The sequence below is a fragment of the Medicago truncatula genome, chromosome 3 (genome assembly GCF_003473485.1).
Source record: "Medicago truncatula cultivar Jemalong A17 chromosome 3, MtrunA17r5.0-ANR, whole genome shotgun sequence".
Lineage (NCBI taxonomy): Eukaryota > Viridiplantae > Streptophyta > Magnoliopsida > Fabales > Fabaceae > Medicago > Medicago truncatula.
The window spans coordinates 27,019,041-27,037,774 of NC_053044.1; the positions used below are offsets into that span (position 1 = coordinate 27,019,041).

General features: G+C 36.2%; 2 protein-coding genes across 2 annotated transcripts; both read left to right on the plus strand.

Annotated features, from left to right (window-relative positions):
- Window positions 1-2,299: 2,299 nt before the first annotated feature.
- LOC25490729 (uncharacterized) lies at window positions 2,300-3,174 on the plus strand. Its single transcript, XM_013604610.3, has 2 exons — window positions 2,300-2,460; window positions 2,539-3,174. The coding sequence occupies exons 1-2, from the start codon at window positions 2,370-2,372 to the stop codon at window positions 2,808-2,810; spliced, it is 363 nt and encodes a 120-aa protein (XP_013460064.1). The 5' UTR covers window positions 2,300-2,369; the 3' UTR covers window positions 2,811-3,174.
- Window positions 3,175-14,254: 11,080 nt separating this feature from the next.
- Window positions 14,255-18,306, plus strand: LOC112419906 (protein NOI4). The gene is made up of 3 exons (XM_039831244.1): window positions 14,255-14,414; window positions 16,919-17,107; window positions 17,934-18,306. Exons 1-3 carry the CDS (start codon window positions 14,409-14,411, stop codon window positions 17,976-17,978), a joined length of 240 nt encoding a protein of 79 aa, XP_039687178.1. The 5' UTR covers window positions 14,255-14,408; the 3' UTR covers window positions 17,979-18,306.
- The last annotated feature ends 428 nt before the right edge of the window (window positions 18,307-18,734 follow it).

The window sequence follows — 18,734 nt, forward strand, 5'->3', positions numbered from 1 at the left end:
AATCTACATCGCCATCATCATTTGATAACTTTTGTTGAAACAAAATTGATTTTGTACAAATCCTCAAAGTTTTGATGATAACAAAGTATTAAAGAACAATTGGAAATGCCAATATTTGTTCAAGTAGGTACAACTATAGAATATGGTAGAAAATCTAACAGAATGTTAACCAGAAGTCAACACTTTGGATCAGAAGAAAGGAAGTCACTCGACCCTGTGAGCTTAGCTCAGTTGGTAGGGATACTGTTGGGTATTTGTATTGGCTGCATTGTTGCTAAAACAAATATCCTTGTTCTGTAAGTTGGAACCAAAGTTTCAACGTGTGTTTAGGCGTCTCTGGAAGATGTTAGATACAATCCTCCAACATCCTAGCACGGTTCAGTGTGCCTGAGTTCTCGCTTGTTTATACGTGCGCCCTTTATTGTTTAAGGAAACAATATTTCCTTAACTTATTGATCAAACAACGCGCATGTCATCTAAGAATCAGCTGTGGAATATTTCTAAAGTGTATTTTATATTTTAGGAAATATTTAATATTGTTTGGAACGATACTATAAATGTTCCGACATTTTAGGACTTTCCAGATTTGTTTTTGATTCTTGTTTTGCAGATTAAGCTGAACCGATCTCCATTGTTACTGAAGCCCAACATATTATTTAGCCCAAACTGCTTCAGTATATAAAGAAGACTTCAAGACCTAATTGTTCATTCAAGCCGTCATTCTAAAAGTTTAGATTTTCAAGGTTTGAGTCTTCATGTATTCTGCTTTTGTATCGTTTGTGATGCAAGTTTAAAATCTATTGTGTGTTCTTCTTGTATCGTATGTGATACTTGTTAGGACTGTGTGTGAGTATTGATTACTCTTTGTACTATACCAAAGTTGTGAAACATAGTGCTAATTGTTTGTGTTGGAAGGTAACTTCTACTTTGTTTTGGTTTAGGTCTGATAGGTCACTGGGGCAGTGACTGACCATTAGGATAGTGAGATGGGATCTCAAATCTAGGAGTTCCTAGGTTGAAGTATATACAGGTAGGTCCTAGGTCATATAGTGTAAACGAGGAGTTTGCTGAGAGCTATTGAATAATGACTAAACTAATGGATTTCCTTCCTGGCTTGGTAGCCTCCAGAGTAGGTGTGTTTGCCACCGAACTGGATCAACAAACTCATTGTATTCTTTACTTACATGTCTTTTATTTTCTTGTTTTTTATTTATGTTTATTGCATGATGTTGAAACATTAATCGTAACTTTGCAAATGTCGTAACATCATAATAGAGCTAATTAAAACAAGTGTGCTAGAATTTCAGATATTGCATATTATATGCAGGGGTTGAGGTTCAAACCCCGGACATTGCACTTTTCCACTATTAAATTGTGTGAGCTCTAGCCACTAGGCTAATTGACCAAAAAAAAAAAGTCACTTGGAAGAAAAAGAATTGCATCAGACTTTGATGACGTCCAGACTCAAAAGAATATCAGACTCTGAAGACTATCAGACTATGAAGACCTATAAACTTAGAAGAATAACAAACTCTAAAGACCATCAGACTCTAAAGAACAAAAGACACTGAGGAACCAAGAAGCCGCATTAGATTTTTCCTCTTCTGTAGCTGTCTCGATCAAACTATGATATTATAGTTTGTGATCTTCTGACCACATGTAGAAAACAGACAAAGAACTTCAAGGACAAAATGTTGAACGGGTAATTCTAGTTTCAGCAAAGAAATTTCAAATGTCTAACCACTTCTCTACAATTTAATTGTGTGAATTTTAGCCACTAGGCTACTTGACAAAAAAAAAAAAAAAAAAAAAGTAGGTTCGATGAAAAAAAGACTTGGATTCAATTGAAGAAGATGTATTATATTGTTTATGGGTTATTTATGATGATTTATTGTTATTCAATTTAAGAGATGGAAATAATTATTTAAAGAAAAGGGATGAAAATAAATGGTTACATACGTGTGTATATCAATTTCTTCAGTATATTGCATGTTATAGATCATGTGGAATAAAGAACAATTTGCACTTGACCATTACTACCAAATTTCAACCAAAAAAAAAAAAGAATTGTAAATTTTTATTAAACAAATCATCAAACATCATAGTCACTTGATAGTTGTCATTGCTTAAAAAAAAATTCTTACCTCGGTTATCAAATATGTCCTTGGTTAACCTTTCATAAATCCTAAAGTGATGATGATCCATTATCCTCGCAATTAGCTAGCCAAAGATTATATTATATATTTTTATTGTGTACGATATATTCTATCTACTCAATTTCTTTTTGTTATTGTCTCAATGTCATTATAAATAGTTGTTAATTGTGTTCATCATGTTTAACTAAAAGTTATTAATTGAATGTAGCAAGGATGAAAATCAAGTATTTTAGTTTCTTGTGCATATGTGTGCAACTTCTTATCGTTGTTGTAGCAATTATGCCTTTCGAGAATGGAAAACAATGTATATATAAATGTTTCCGTATATGCACAATTTTTTTCTTTTTTGTATATTTAATAAGAAGTTTTTGTTTATTTGCAGTTGGTGAAACAAAAGAACCAAAGACAAATGTTGGGGTAGATGAATATGCACATACGTTGGGAATAAGTGCAATCTTGCAAGGCGACGGTGGGAACAAAAACAAGGGTGAAAGTGAAAACGTCATAAAATTTCCTAGTGGTGGAAGATGGGGCTATGGTTCAAATGTCGTAGACTTTCGTAGTGGTGGAAAAGGGAGCCGCAGTGGAAATATCGTACACTTCCCTGGCGGTGAAAACGAGGGCGGCGGCGGCAGAGCGGGTGACAATGGATAGAGAAATTGAGGATGCAAATCAAGCATGGGAAAATGCTTGACAAAAATATTTACATCCTTCAAATAAATTTGATACTATCAGGAGCTAATGTTTCCGTAAAATTTAAACGACATCGACTTCTCTTGTGTTTTGTTTTACAATGGTTGTTAGTAAAAGTGAAAGATAAATTTTATGAGAGGTTGGTTTATTATATCAAGACAAGATCAGTTTTTACTGATGATCAATTGCATTTCGACATGAATCACGTGAAATGTCAAGGAAGGTCGAAAGTATAAATCACTAATGAATATAGAGTTTTGTACATCTAAAAACTACTATGTACTAAGAAGTATTTTGAAAAATATAAATAGCAATATTATGTTGATTATAGTTATGATTTCACCAATTGCTTTTTCACTATGTTCTCCATGTTAAAAATAAGCATTATTTAGATTTAGTTATATCACATGTTTACAAATAAACATACATAAAGTTAACTGAAAATGAAAATAAACCCATATAGGATAATTAAAAAAAATAAAAAAAATAATTTATGTTAAATAATTTAGAATTAATTAGTTTATTGTTATAGAATTAACATGATAATATATGACATAAAATATTGGTTTAAATAATATTTTGTCCATTTTTGTTTTAGTCTATATGAGGATTTTCGTTTGAGTTCAATTCCTACAAATCTATAAATCGTTGCTTTTATTCTCTCATATCATAATTATCCAATATAATCATATCACATAACGAAAAAGATTAAAAAATTTACTAAGATGTGGTAACTGATACACAAGAAAAATATAACAACTAAATGAGTTATCTCCCATTATATCTGATCCTTGAGTTAATGCAAAGTGTATTTAGCTTTTATTTAGTTTAATTAGTCTTTTATCCTTTTAATAACCTTTTGATGTTTATTTGAGTTGTAGGAACCTTCTATGCATTCTAGCGTTGGTTTAAATGACATGTCGTGTGAAGGTGTTCAAAGATATAGCGCTGAAAAATCTTGCTATCGATATAAAAAGATGTAGCGTTGGAAAAGAGTCTAAAGATACATTGTAACACCCCGTTTTTCCAATATACAAATTTCATAAACAATTATCAGAGTAAAAACCATAAACGGGATATCACATAGAAACGTAATCCAAAAACAGTTAAATGATAATTTAACCTTCACAAATATCTTTAACATAGCAGCGGAAAGTCATAAACATAAATCATAAACGTTTTGGCACGCAGGCCCAACAAGTATCTCAAAAGAGTTTATCAAAACATAAGCAGTTCACGTAAAAGAATGAAGCATGTTATAGCATTAAACCCCATCCCGTTACGTATCAGAGCGACCTAGACGACACAGTGAAGGCAAGGCCACTCACGACGGCAACTGCACACTAAGCACGATCACCTGCAAGTTACCCATACGAAGGGCAACATTTTCAAGCAGAAGGGGTGAGATTTCATAATAAAATAACATTAATCAATGTAATTGCGAATCATAAATTAACATCATAATCATTCCATTATTAACTTTGCATAAATGCTAAACAGTTATCACGTAATCATATATCCAATCATTATAAACAACATAACATAATCAATGAACACTTATCACGTAATCACATATCCATTCATCATCAACAAGGCATCTTAATCATGACAATGTCACAATGCTCCTAGACTCCTTATATGCATGTGGTACCAATCGTCATCATAAGTATTAATATACTTTAATCGTGCGGAGGACAAAGCTCCTATAAAACGTGCGGAGGACAAAGCTCCTAATTTTCGTGGTGAGGACTAAGCTCAATGATATGCTATGCATGGACACATATGAACAAAACATCGTAATCACTTATCAACATGCATCCAATAATTTGGAGCTAAACTTCATCATATAATTATGCACTTAGTTAAATAACGGAAGCAGCATAAACAGGTCACATAACAAGATGATATCATTATATCAAAGCACATAATTTGTATCATTATCACATCTTCTTATCTTGCATGAATATACAATACAATAGTTCATATTCAATTATTATTAATATAACTTAAACAACTCTACAGTCTGCATTAAACGACATCACTAGGTCTCATTACCAGTTAGGGGTTCACTCTTGATCAACAAGTGCGACACAGATCGCACAAACACTCAGGAAACTACATTCTGGTTGTACTCGCGAGGCGAGAGTTCTTACTCGCCGTGGCGAGTACCACTCAACTCCCAAACTAAGCTTGTTCTGGGTTCCCTCTGATCCTACATTCATTCCTAATCAATGCTAGGTATGTTCAGGTACTCAAAGGCATACAAGATTCAACTAAAAAGGTTGAAACACGAAATATGACATGCACTCTGCCTAAGCTCGCGAGGCGAGGAAAGGTTGCTCGCCATGGCGAGTTGCACCAAACAACTCGCGAGGCGAAAGAAAGGGGCTCGCGTGGCGAGCGATGAAGTTCATCACTCGCGAGGCGAGGATCATCACTCGCCGTGGCGAGCGATGAACAGAAGCACGGGCAGACTAGGGTTTTTCTCGAAAATCCATCACACAACATGGTTCAAAGCCTAATTTTGATTCCAGAATTCATCCTAAACATATTCTAAGGTTAAAGGACGGTTCTTACATCAATCTAAACAAGTTTTACCGTTTGATAATCAATTTTTAGGGTTTTGACCTAATTCCAAAACTTCTCTAAATCAATCCTAACTTTGTCAATTAATCATCAGAATTACAACAATCAATGCTATTGAATTATTAGTCTCACCCTTACCTGGTTATGAAGAAATCGCAGCTCTCTCTATGCTCTTCTCCCTTCTAAGCTTTTTCTCCCTTTTCCAAAAGTTTTCACGTACAATGAGTTTCTAAAAATATTAGGTCCTCTCCTATTTATATCTCTTTCTAATAACTTATCTTATCTCACTTTCTCCCCCAAAACTATCTAAAATATCAAAACAGCCCTCAACTAAATATTTTTCAAATCTTTATTTTATTTAACAATAAAATAACTTCTCTAATCTTATCAAATCCTCCAAAACTCATAACTTAACACGTCATCAATCAAATCATCAAAATTCATCAAAACATATCAAAATCATGCATATATTATATAATTATAATATAATTGCCTAAACTCGATTAAATAAACGATTAAACGAAAGTGGGCGTTACAACTCTCCCCCACTTAAAAGATTTTCGTCCTCGAAAATTTACCTCAAGCAAACAACTCTGGATAAGACTCCAGCATCTTACTCTCAAGCTCCCACGTCAAGCTTTCACCAGTCGCTCCCGACCAAACGACTCTCACGAGAGGTATTTCCTTGCCTCTCAACGTCTTCACTTTACGATCATCAATCCTTACTGGTAAAGTCTCTACCGTAAGGTTGTCTCTAACTTGCACATCGTCACTTTGGATCACATGAGATGGATCCGGAACATACTTTCGAAGTTGCGACACATGGAAAACGTTGTGCAAATTCGCAAGATGCGGCGGTAAACCCACTCGGTAAGCCACCGTTCCAACTCTTTCCAATATCTGATACGGACCAATGAACTTCGGGGTCAACTTCTTTGACTTCAAAGCACGTCCTACACCAGTCATAGGAGTGACTCTCAAAAACACGTGGTCTCCTTCTTGGAACTCAAGATCTTTTCTACGCTTATCGTGATAACTCTTTTGTCGACTATGCGACGCCTTCATTTTCTCTTGGATCATCTGAACTTTCTCAGTAGTTTGCTGAACAATCTCTGGTCCTAAGACCACTCTTTCTCCTGATTCAAACCAACACAACGGAGTTCTGCATCTCCGACCATACAAGGCCTCGAACGGTGCCATTCCAATACTAGAATGATAACTATTATTATAAGTGAACTCGATCAACAGAAGATGACTATCCCAAGTTCCTCCTTGCTCAAGAACACAAATTCTTAACAAATCCTCTAGCGACTGAATTGTCCTCTCCGACTGACCATCTGTCTGTGGATGATACGCCGAACTCAATCTCAACTTCGAACCCAAGGCCTCTTGCAAACTTTTCCAAAATCTAGAAGTAAATCTTGGATCTCTATCTGACACAATGCTCGAAGGAACACCATGCAACTTCACAATCTCCTTGATATAAATCTCTGCCAACTGGGCAACAGGGAAACTAATATTAATCGGTAGAAAATGAGTTGACTTCGTCAACCTATCAACAATAACCCAAATTGCGTCGTTCCCTCTAGGAGTATTAGGCAAACTCGTCACAAAATCCATCGATATACTACCCCATTTCCATTCTGGCACGTCTAAAGGTACCATCATTCCAGCAGGTTTCTGATGCTCAACTTTCGACTTCTGACAAACTAAACAGGAATACACAAACTGTGCCACATCTCGTTTCAAACCAGACCACCAGAAAATCTTCTTTAAATCATGATACATCTTCGTAGCTCCCGGATGAATACTCAAGCTACTTCTATGACTCTCTTCAAGAATCATCTTCTTAATCTCTTCATTGTCTGGGATACAAATTCTTCCTCGGAATCTCAACACACCTTGATTATCGATTTTAAAATCACTGTCTTCAGTCTGATCTCTAGCAATCAACAAGTCCACAAACTTTACATCAACTTTCTGTGCTTCCTTGATACTTTTCAGAAATTCACTATCAATCTTCAGCATACCCAGTTTCACACTCTGAGGTGACCATTCGCAAACCAAACTCATATCTCTAAACTGTTCAAGCAATTCGAACTCTCTGACCATCATGGCGGACATATGCAATGTCTTCCTACTCAAGGCATCTGCAACAACATTAGCTTTACCTGGATGATAATTCAAGCCAAAGTCATAATCTTTCAACAATTCGAGCCATCTTCGCTGTCTCATATTCAATTCCTTCTGATCGAACAAATACTTCAAACTCTTGTGATCACTAAACACCTCAAATCTCGAACCATACAAGTAATGTCTCCATATCTTCAATACAAAGACTACGGCCGCCAACTCGAGATCATGCGTAGGATAATTCTTCTCATGAACTCTCAACTGTCTTGAAGCATAAGCTACCACTTTACCTTCTTGCATAAGTACACCTCCTAAACCCAACTTGGACGCATCACAATAAACCACAAAAGGTTCATCTGACTTCGGCAAAATTAACACTGGAGCAGTCGTCAAACGCTTCTTCAATTCACCGAAACTTTTCTCACAATGGACGTCCCACACAAAAGTTTTACCTTTACAAGTCAACTGCGTTAGCGGAAGAGCTAACTTAGAAAATCCTTCAATAAACCTTCTATAGTAACCAGCTAAACCCAAGAAACTTCTAATCTCAGTAACGGACTTTGGAGTCTCCCACTGTGATACCGCTTCAACTTTAGACGGATCCACTGCAATACCATCACCAGAAATAACATGGCCTAGAAAACTCACTTCTTTCAACCAGAATTCACACTTAGACAATTTAGCATAAAGCTTCTTCTCTTTCAACACTTGCAAAACAATCTTCAGATGCTCAGCATGTTCTTCTTCGGTCTTGGAGTAAATCAAAATATCGTCGATAAACACAACTACGAACCGATCCAAAAATGCATGGAAGATGCGATTCATATACTCCATAAACACTCCAGGTGCATTGGTAACACCAAAAGGCATAACTTTATATTCATAGTGGCCATAACGCGTTCTGAAAGCTGTCTTCTGCATATCCTCATCCTTTACTTTAATCTGGTGATAACCTGACCTCAAATCAATCTTGCTGAAAACTCGTGCACCCACTAGCTGATCCATCAAATCATCAATTCTCGGAAGTGGATACCTATTCTTGATAGTTACCTTGTTCAACTGTCGATAATCAATACACAATCGCATACTACCATCTTTCTTCTTTACTAGCAAAACCGGCGCTCCCCAAGGTGAAACACTTGGTCTAACAAACTTCTTCTCAAGCAAGTCTTCTAACTGTTTCTTCAACTCAGATAACTCAGAAGCAGACATACGATAAGGTGCCATCGAGACCGGCTTCGTTCCAGGAACAAGATCAATAGAAAACTCAACTTCTCTCTCTGGAGGCACATCAGGGATCTCATCTGGAAAAACTTCAGGAAATTCACATACCACCGGTAACCTGTCAATCACTGCTTGATTCTCAACAGATAAAGAAGCCATCAATGAAAACATCAAGATACCATCGTGTTCCAGTTGCTTCAGCTGCTTAGTAGATAAAAACTCTGCACCACTTTCCTCTTCGACGGAAGAGAAATGTACTGACTTGCTAAAACAATTAATAAGAACGTGGTTGTACTCTAACCAGTTCATACCTAAAATCACATCCATACCACTCAAAGGTAGACAAACTAAATCCATTTCAAAATCACGACCAAACATAGACAAAGGACATTTCAAACATACGAGAGAAGTAGTCACCGAACCCTTAGCCGGAGTTTCGACAACCATCTCTCCATTCATATCAGACAAATCAAGACCCAAAGCAGAAACACAATCGAAAGCAATAAAACAATGCGTAGCACCAGTATCAATAATAGCAACTAAAGGAGTATTATTAATATAGCAAGTACCTCTGATCAAACGATCCTCATTCTCTGTCTGAGTCCCAGTCAAAGCAAAGACCCTACCAGTAGTCGGCGCCCTCTTAGGCTGAGTACACTGTGAACTAATGTGACCCTCTCCGTTGCAATTAAAGCAAACAATGTCTGTACGATTGCAATCAGCTACAACATGACCTTTCTTGCCACACCGAACACACTTCTTGATTTCCTCAGGGCAGACGTTGCTTTTGTGGCCTCTCTCACCACAATTGAAACACACAATCTCTGCAGCATCCTTCTTCTTAGGCCGCCTAACATCGACCATCTTCTGTTTCCCTTTATCAGCAGGGGCACTGTACGGCTTAGGACGACTCTGCTGTCCCTTGCCCTTCCTTTCATTCACTACCTTGTAGTGAGCCTTCGTATCCTCTTCATAGATCCTGCAGCTATTGACCAAATCCTGAAAAACTCTCAGCTGTTGGTACCCAATCGCCCTCTTGATGTCGGACCTCAAACCGTTCTCGAACTTGATGCATCTCGAGAACTCAGCATTCTCAGCAGTGTAGTGCGGGTAGAACTTTGACAGCTCCACAAACTTGGCAGCATACTCTGTCACAGACATGTTTCCTTGCTTCAGCTCAAGGAACTCGATCTCCTTCTTCCCGCGAACATCTTCCGGAAAGTATCTTCTCAGGAACTCTCTCCTGAAAACAGCCCAAGTCACAACAGCTCCCTCCTGCCCAAGAGTAGGCAGAAGAGCAACCCACCAGTCATCAGCTTCATCGGCCAGCTGATGAGTACCAAACCGCACTTTCTGATCCTCCAGGCACTGCATAACCCGGAAAATCCTCTCAATCTCCTTAAGCCACGTCTGGGCTCCATCAGGGTCATAACGTCCTTTGAAAATCGGAGGGTTCTTCTTCATGAACGTCTCCAACATCCTAGCTTCAGCATTCGCACCAGCATTCACGTTAGGTTGTTGTCCCACAGCTTGGGCAACAGCTTGTAGAGCAACAGCTAACGCAGCATCGTTTCTTCCAGCCATTTCTGAGATTCTACAAAAGTAGCAACAACAACATAAGATAGTAATATAAATATTACTAAGACTCGACACGACTCTCTAATTGACCGGACGGACCAACCTGCTCTGATACCAATTGTAACACCCCGTTTTCCCAATATACAAATTTCATAAACAATTATCAGAGTAAAAACCATAAACGGGATATCACATAGAAACGTAATCCAAAAACAGTTAAATGATAATTTAACCTTCACAAATATCTTTAACATAGCAGCGGAAAGTCATAAACATAAATCATAAACGTTTTGGCACGCAGGCCCAACAAGTATCTCAAAAGAGTTTATCAAAACATAAGCAGTTCACGTAAAAGAATGAAGCATGTTATAGCATTAAACCCCATCCCGTTACGTATCAGAGCGACCTAGACGACACAGTGAAGGCAAGGCCACTCACGACGGCAACTGCACACTAAGCACGATCACCTGCAAGTTACCCATACGAAGGGCAACATTTTCAAGCAGAAGGGGTGAGATTTCATAATAAAATAACATTAATCAATGTAATTGCGAATCATAAATTAACATCATAATCATTCCATTATTAACTTTGCATAAATGTTAAACAGTTATCACGTAATCATATATCCAATCATTATAAACAACATAACATAATCAATGAACACTTATCACGTAATCACATATCCATTCATCATCAACAAGACATCTTAATCATGACAATGTGACAATGCTCCTAGACTCCTTATATGCATGTGGTACCAATCGTCATCATAAGTATTAATATACTTTAATCGTGCGGAGGACAAAGCTCCTATAAAACGTGCGGAGGACAAAACTCCTAATTTTCGTGGTGAGGACTAAGCTCAATGATATGCTATGCATGGACACATATGAACAAAACATCGTAATCACTTATCAACATGCATCCAATAATTTGGAGCTAAACTTCATCATATAATTATGCACTTAGTTAAATAACGGAAGCAGCATAAACAGGTCACATAACAAGATGATATCATTATATCAAAGCACATAATTTGTATCATTATCACATCTTCTTATCTTGCATGAATATACAATACAATAGTTCATATTCAATTATTATTAATATAACTTAAACAACTCTACAGTCTGCATTAAACGACATCACTAGGTCTCATTACCAGTTAGGGGTTCACTCTTGATCAACAAGTGCGACACAGATCGCACAAACACTCAGGAAACTACATTCTGGTTGTACTCGCGAGGCGAGAGTTCTTACTCGCCGTGGCGAGTACCACTCAACTCCCAAACTAAGCTTGTTCTGGGTTCCCTCTGATCCTACATTCATTCCTAATCAATGCTAGGTATGTTCAGGTACTCAAAGGCATACAAGATTCAACTAAAAAGGTTGAAACACGAAATATGACATGCACTCTGCCTAAGCTCGCGAGGCGAGGAAAGGTTGCTCGCCATGGCGAGTTGCACCAAACAACTCGCGAGGCGAAAGAAAGGGGCTCGCGTGGCGAGCGATGAAGTTCATCACTCGCGAGGCGAGGATCATCACTCGCCGTGGCGAGCGATGAACATAAGCACGGGCAGACTAGGGTTTTTCTCGAAAATCCATCACACAACATGGTTCAAAGCCTAATTTTGATTCCAGAATTCATCCTAAACATATTCTAAGGTTAAAGGACGGTTCTTACATCAATCTAAACAAGTTTTACCGTTTGATCATCAATTTTTAGGGTTTTGACCTAATTCCAAAACTTCTCTAAATCAATCCTAACTTTGTCAATTAATCATCAGAATTACAACAATCAATGCTATTGAATTATTAGTCTCACCCTTACCTGGTTATGAAGAAATCGCAGCTCTCTCTATGCTCTTCTCCCTTCTAAGCTTTTTCTCCCTTTTCCAAAAGTTTTCACGTACAATGAGTTTCTAAAAATATTAGGTCCTCTCCTATTTATATCTCTTTCTAATAACTTATCTTATCTCACTTTCTCCCCCAAAACTATCTAAAATATCAAAACAGCCCTCAACTAAATATTTTTCAAATCTTTATTTTATTTAACAATAAAATAACTTCTCTAATCTTATCAAATCCTCCAAAACTCATAACTTAACACGTCATCAATCAAATCATCAAAATTCATCAAAACATATCAAAATCATGCATATATTATATAATTATAATATAATTGCCTAAACTCGATTAAATAAACGATTAAACGAAAGTGGGCGTTACATACATCGCTGAAGATATCTCAGTATAGATCAACAAGTGTATATGAGCTGGCTCCAAAAATTATAGTTAGAGGGAGATTGAATGGCTAACAACTCATAGGAGAATTTATCAAAAGACACAATCTGGCGATGTAGGAAGCTACAATGTTGCGACATATCAGTATGATGAAGGAGTCACTTACGTTATTTTAGACTATAATTTTAGTTATTTTCGTTGCAATTGAAAGCATATAAGAGTCATATAGAGAAATTGTCAATGGTTTGAGTAACATTTTATATTGTTTTCATTCGTGTCGTTGTAATTCACTTTTATTATAGATCATGCAACGCCGCAAGTATCTTACATTTTTTATTGAGAAATCATGTAAATCAACAAAACAAGACATCACATGAAGAATCAAGTATATGAAGAATGAAGAATAATGGTTCTTAAAAGGTTTTTGAAGACAATACAAGATGGAGAAAATTCTTCCAAGTTCCAAGGCATTTCAAGATGAAAGAATGCGTGAAAAAAGGACAAAAATTGCAAAATTCGCACATAAGCTACTTCCCAATGCGCCCCTGCGCATTGGCTATGCTCCATGCGCATGAGAGAACATTCAAGGCTACCTCATGTGCCCTTGCGCACAAGCTTTTTTGTGTTGTTTGCTTGTCTTCCAAGCTAGATTGGTGAGCTCAGTTTTCTTCTCTTAACCCTGAGTAATGATGCATTATAAATAGAGACTCTTGCACACTCTTTTATTTATTCGAAAACCTAGCGGTACAAAGCAAGGATCAAGCATCGAAGCTTCAATCCATACGATCTCCATCATACTCTTATTCTTTTTAGGGTATGTTTTTCTTTTGTAATGATTTATATTACCATGAGTAACTAAACCTATCTTGATTACGGTTCCGCAATGAACCTCTTCTTATTTGTTGGACTCAATTAATAATTTTTTTATTCAGTTTATGATTCTATTGCATCATTTAATTTGTATATGTTTTAATCTCTATGTTATTCAACTATCATTTGTCTAGATCAATAGGCTAAGGTATAAGACTTGTTTGTCCTGCCGTTGTCCGAACATGATCAATAGTAAATTGCGAATTTTCTGAAATAAATTTATTTTGAATGAAATCAATAAGTATGATTACTAGAGTTATGATTCATCTTTTGGGGACGTCGCAAGTATAACATTTGTTGGAGGATAAATACTCAAACTCACATCGTTACGTCACGAGATCATATTCTAATTCACATTTATTAAGGCATATCATAAACAAATAGTTAACCGAATTAATTCAAACAAAGAAGTAGAGGAGATTCAATGATACCCTAATCACTCTTAAACCTCTAAAACAAACAACTTAATCTTGCATTCTGCAACACAATTAAAAAACCTGCAAACCAATTAATTATGTAGTTTTTATAAGGACGATATGTTTATGGGAGAGGTCTTGTTAACAAAAAATGAGGTAGAAGCAAGTTGTACTTGTAGCCTTGGAAGAAAGGAAACTAGAAACAAACAACCACGCACGTCGTTACCGTTTGCCAGCTCACAACCCCGTTACTTTTCCCCTTCCACGTCACGGATGACGCTAAATCTAACTGTCACCGTCGAAAACACAACGCCGTTCTTAAAAACACCGTTAGGCCCAATTTTCGGCCCAAATCATTCATACTCCCTATGCACTACTCACTCTAAAGTCGTCTTCTTCATAACTCTCTCTCTCTTTCGCAGAATTTTCCGATTCCTTTTTATTTATTGCACTTTTCTCATTCCTTTTCTGTTCATACGAAAATCTTTCCTCTCTCGACGTATTCATGTCGGTACGTCTTTTTCTTACCTTAATCAATTATTTATTTATCTATTTATGTAATTTATTTTTTATTTGATTGTGATAATTATATTGTGCTGTTGTATGTGATTCAACAATCACTGATTTATATTTTCATTTTTATTATTTTTGTGGTTAATTTGACATTTTTTAGCTATGATTTTGATTTATTTTGATTTCTGGATTTTAAAATTGGGTGACAGGGTAAGTTTGAAATTTGAAGAAAAAAAAATTGTGTGACTATATAGCAATTTTATACTAGTGACAATTTATGGTGAAGTTATTTTTAATTTTAAATTGATTTGTAATCCTATAACAGAGCTTGTGTGCGTTGTGATTTGATCCTTATGAATCAGAAAATTCAATTTTCATTGAATTGGGTGGTTAATGGAAGTGGAATTTAGTTGATATATGCAGTTTAGCTACTATTAAGATTTCTTTCTTTTTTAGATCATTGGGTATTTGTTTGATTCCAAGGAGATGTTTAGATAAACAGTTTAACTTCGATAAACATACCGTTTAAGTGCTTATGTAAATGTTGTTTCCGTAATAAGAAAAAACTATGGAATACTAGGGAGCTTAGTAAAATAAGCTGAAAATAGCTTGTGGTTATTTTGATAAGCTCAAATAAGGTTTCTCAATCATCCCTGAAATTAATAAATCATGATGAAGGCTATGTGTGTGCTTATAAATCAGAAATGCTATAATTTCTTGCTGATTCTTTTTATTCTTTGTGGTTTGAAATTCCAGAACTCTTTGTTGTCCTGTTCTAGTTCATCTTACCCTTTTCTAAATTGTTGCCTAGTGATGTGTTCCTGCCTCGTAAATTCTTTATATATGAGTATAAACATTAGTTATTGTTGCTTAAACAAGTCAGCTTGAATAAGCGTTTTTTTCCTCTTCAAAATATCAATTTTATTCGATGGGGAAAACCGGGACTAGGGAGGAGGGAGCGAATAACTTGAAAATCAGCGTCAGTGCGAACGGAGCAAGAACACTTCAAAAATTAAACTATAGAAGAGAGACAAATAAACTAGGGAGAGCTATCCAAATACAACAACCAAGCCTTATCCCAGTAAGTGGGTCGGCTACATGAATAAAATACGACGCCATAGTGTTCTATCAAAAACGATGCAATAGGGCGTTATCCTGTTTTTCCTTCCTAAATATTTGAAATGGTATGGAAGTTGTTTCATTTTCCAAACCGACAAGACTGCTCTAACATTCCCCTTAGATACCAGAGAGTCTAAACCATTTAGGAATGGAGGACTATTGGTCACAGTATGGAAAACTAGAAGCAAAAAGAAATATGAGAAGAACTTTGTATGTTTTGTAAACGTGCGGGAAATGGTTTGCAAGTAATTATAAGTAGTATAGTCCAAACTCCAATTAATGACTTGACCTGGCCTAGGGATAGTTTTAGTGAGCTGGCCTTTCTCATGTTTTGAAGTCTCCCACAGTAGATGGAATATTGGAGGATTAGTAGAAACCACTGGGCGTGGAAAGGTGTGGAAGAGCTGCCCGGTGCAGATCGTGGTAGACATGCGCTTCATGAATGGAGCTGGGCCAAGAGGAGGACACTGCTTCTGCTAATACTGACTGTAACCAAACCAAATGGACCAATCCTCTCGATAGCTATGTTGTGTAATATAGATGTTGCTTTTCCTTGTGACATTGACAAGGTTGGGATTGCTTAATGGTGAAAACCATTATGGTTCCACAATTACTGGATCATGTAGTGGAGGTCATGGGTCTACACCATGTAATTTTGTGGATCATTGAGCTCGAGCTGGATAAGGTGATATTTGCAGTGGGCTAAAACAGCTTGCTGATGGTATTAACTTCCTGAAGGTGGATGCTATTGAGTTTTGTGCTTTTTTATTTGTAAAAACTCAGTTTTGAATTTGCTAGGAGGAAAGCTAATGCAAATGTTCATACTCTAGTAAGGGTGAAAACATCAACAACTAATCCTCATTTTTAATTCTATCCCCAGTTGTATTTAGCATATTATCATCGATACAATGAAGTAGTTATATTTCTGTTAAATAGAGGAATGGCTTGACCTTTGAGGGAGGGAGTCATGAATTTTGAATAAACAAAGGGGTTGGCAATTGGACACAAGTTACTTGTTGGAGATTCAATATAAATGTCAAAGGGCATTTAGACCCAGAAGAATCCAAAGAAACATTTCTATGGTCATAGGGATTTTGGGGTTCTATTTTAACACCAAATATTGGTTTTAATCAAAACAACCATTTTACAGTGTTATGTTTGGTCTTCATTCTTCTCTGCTTAATGGCATCTAGCACGCGACTTTATTTTCTGATGCATGTATTTATCAAACTTTTGTAGTACGTAGAGAATCTATTCCATCATTGGGTTTCCTTTCTAATTTAATTACTTCTGAAGTTTATGATTACCAAGTTCATAAGCATAATAATTAATTTTCAAAAGTTGAGTTTTTATTTTACATAGGCTAATGTGATTATCTTACAGGATAACGGTCGGCCACTGCCCAAATTCGGTGAATGGGATGTCAATGATCCAGCCTCAGCTGAGGGGTTCACAGTGATTTTTAATAAGGCAAGGAATGAGAAAAAGACAGGTGGAAATCCTGAGTCACCAGGAAAGACTGCCACTGAACCTCATAGCAAACCTGCATTAGATCCTGCCAAACCTCAAAGTGTAAGATGCTATTTAGTTTATACATACATAAAACTGACACGCACAGATGCACTGCTGTTTGTTAGATAAGATGCGTTTGGAAAAACTTCCATAGTTTATTGAGGAAAGCTTATTGTCCATAAGTTGGAAATAACTTATGGACATCTCATGTCCAAACAGTAACGTTAGCCATTATGTCTTGAGAGAAGTTCAAATAAGCTTTAGATAAACATTTCCAAATGGTCCTATTAAACTAAAGATGAGATATTTCTCCCCATCTGAAGAGGCTAGTTTTAAGCTTCCGAAAATACTGATCGTGTGGTATGTTCTTTGAACAAATAAGTCTAAAAGTAATCATGAGATAATTTTGCCAATGTGAAGAGTCGTGTTGTAAACATGCAAAAATGCTGATTGTGTGTGCACATGCATGTTTTTTTGAATGAGTTGAGAAACAATAGGATGACAATCTGACCATTTTACTGTGTATGTTGACAAGATATGCTAGACTAATAATAAAAAGAAGATGAGTAAGAAGTTCTGTTCCACTCTTGCATTCAAAATTAAAGTATATGTATTCCATATATTAAACTGTGGATAAGATGAAAGCTTAAGTATTTATCTTCTGTTATATTTGATTGCACCTGAATATGTCTGGTGTTAGTCACTGATCTAGCACTGAAAATTTGTTGACTTTTGGAATATAGTATGTTATGAAGTCTGAAGAGATAACATTGGAAAATCTTAAGATTTCTGTTTTTTTATTCAGTAGTGTTTTGATTGTCAAACTTAGATAGATATAATAATTCTTAAATACCTTTTCTCACGAGTGACTTTACTTGGTTTCCAGAAAAAATGGTTTTGCTGCATACAAAACCCTCCTGCAGAATCTTAACAATGCTGGCTCGAGTGAAACAGAACAACAATGTTTATGTGTAACTAGCTCCACAGTATTTCCTCAAACATAGGAGCTGTAGAGCCATAAGTAAATTCTACTGGAATTTAGATTCTGTGATGTAAAAGTGAGCTGCAATGCGGGAAAGCAAAGAAGACAAGTTATTATTTATGTGTGTGTATCAATGTTGTGGTTTATAATTAGGAGCCAAGGTTGCTTTCTGTTTTGCCTTGTCTTATGAGCTAGAGCGTTGCTTGTCACACTGTATTCCTTGTATTATCAAACAAGTCCTATTTTATGAATGCATTTTATTTCTTTTATTTATTTATTTTTTGGAATTGTTATTCCTTTGATTTAGCTGCTCATACAATGCTTGCAATTTGGTTTGTGCCTTGCTAATGATCATCATTACCCGCCTTTTCTTTTTTCGCTTGGAACACTGTCTTCCAAACTGGAAAAGAAAGGGAAAAAATGAAGAATGAAAAAACTGGAAAAGAAAGAGAAAGTTATTTTACAGATTTCGTCAAAACGCCATGTCATATTCTATTTGTTGCATCCCAAAAGTTTATATACTTATTTAGCATGCTGATGGCACTTTGCTTGTCAATGTAGCTGAGAATCTCAAATAGGCTGTGAGTATTTGGTGCCAGTTGTTGTCAAAAGTGTATGTTTCTGATTTTTTCCAAAATAAAATCTATTTTTTCCCTTAAAAAAATCACTTTTTTCATTTTTAAGGGTTTGTTTAGGATTTTTAGA

What these genes read in the sequence shown, in the direction of transcription:
- LOC112419906 (XM_039831244.1), top strand. An exon ending in ATCCTGCCAAACCTCAAAGT is followed by an intron (nt 17,108 to 17,933) that starts GTAAGATGCTAT and finishes CTTGGTTTCCAG; the next exon opens with AAAAAATGGTTTTGCTGCAT.
- LOC25490729 (XM_013604610.3), top strand. Translation starts at nt 2,370, where the DNA reads ATGAAAATCAAGTATTTTAGTTTCTTGTGCATATGTGTGCAACTTCTT. An exon ending in TTTCGAGAATGGAAAACAAT is followed by an intron (nt 2,461 to 2,538) that starts GTATATATAAAT and finishes GTTTATTTGCAG; the next exon opens with TTGGTGAAACAAAAGAACCA.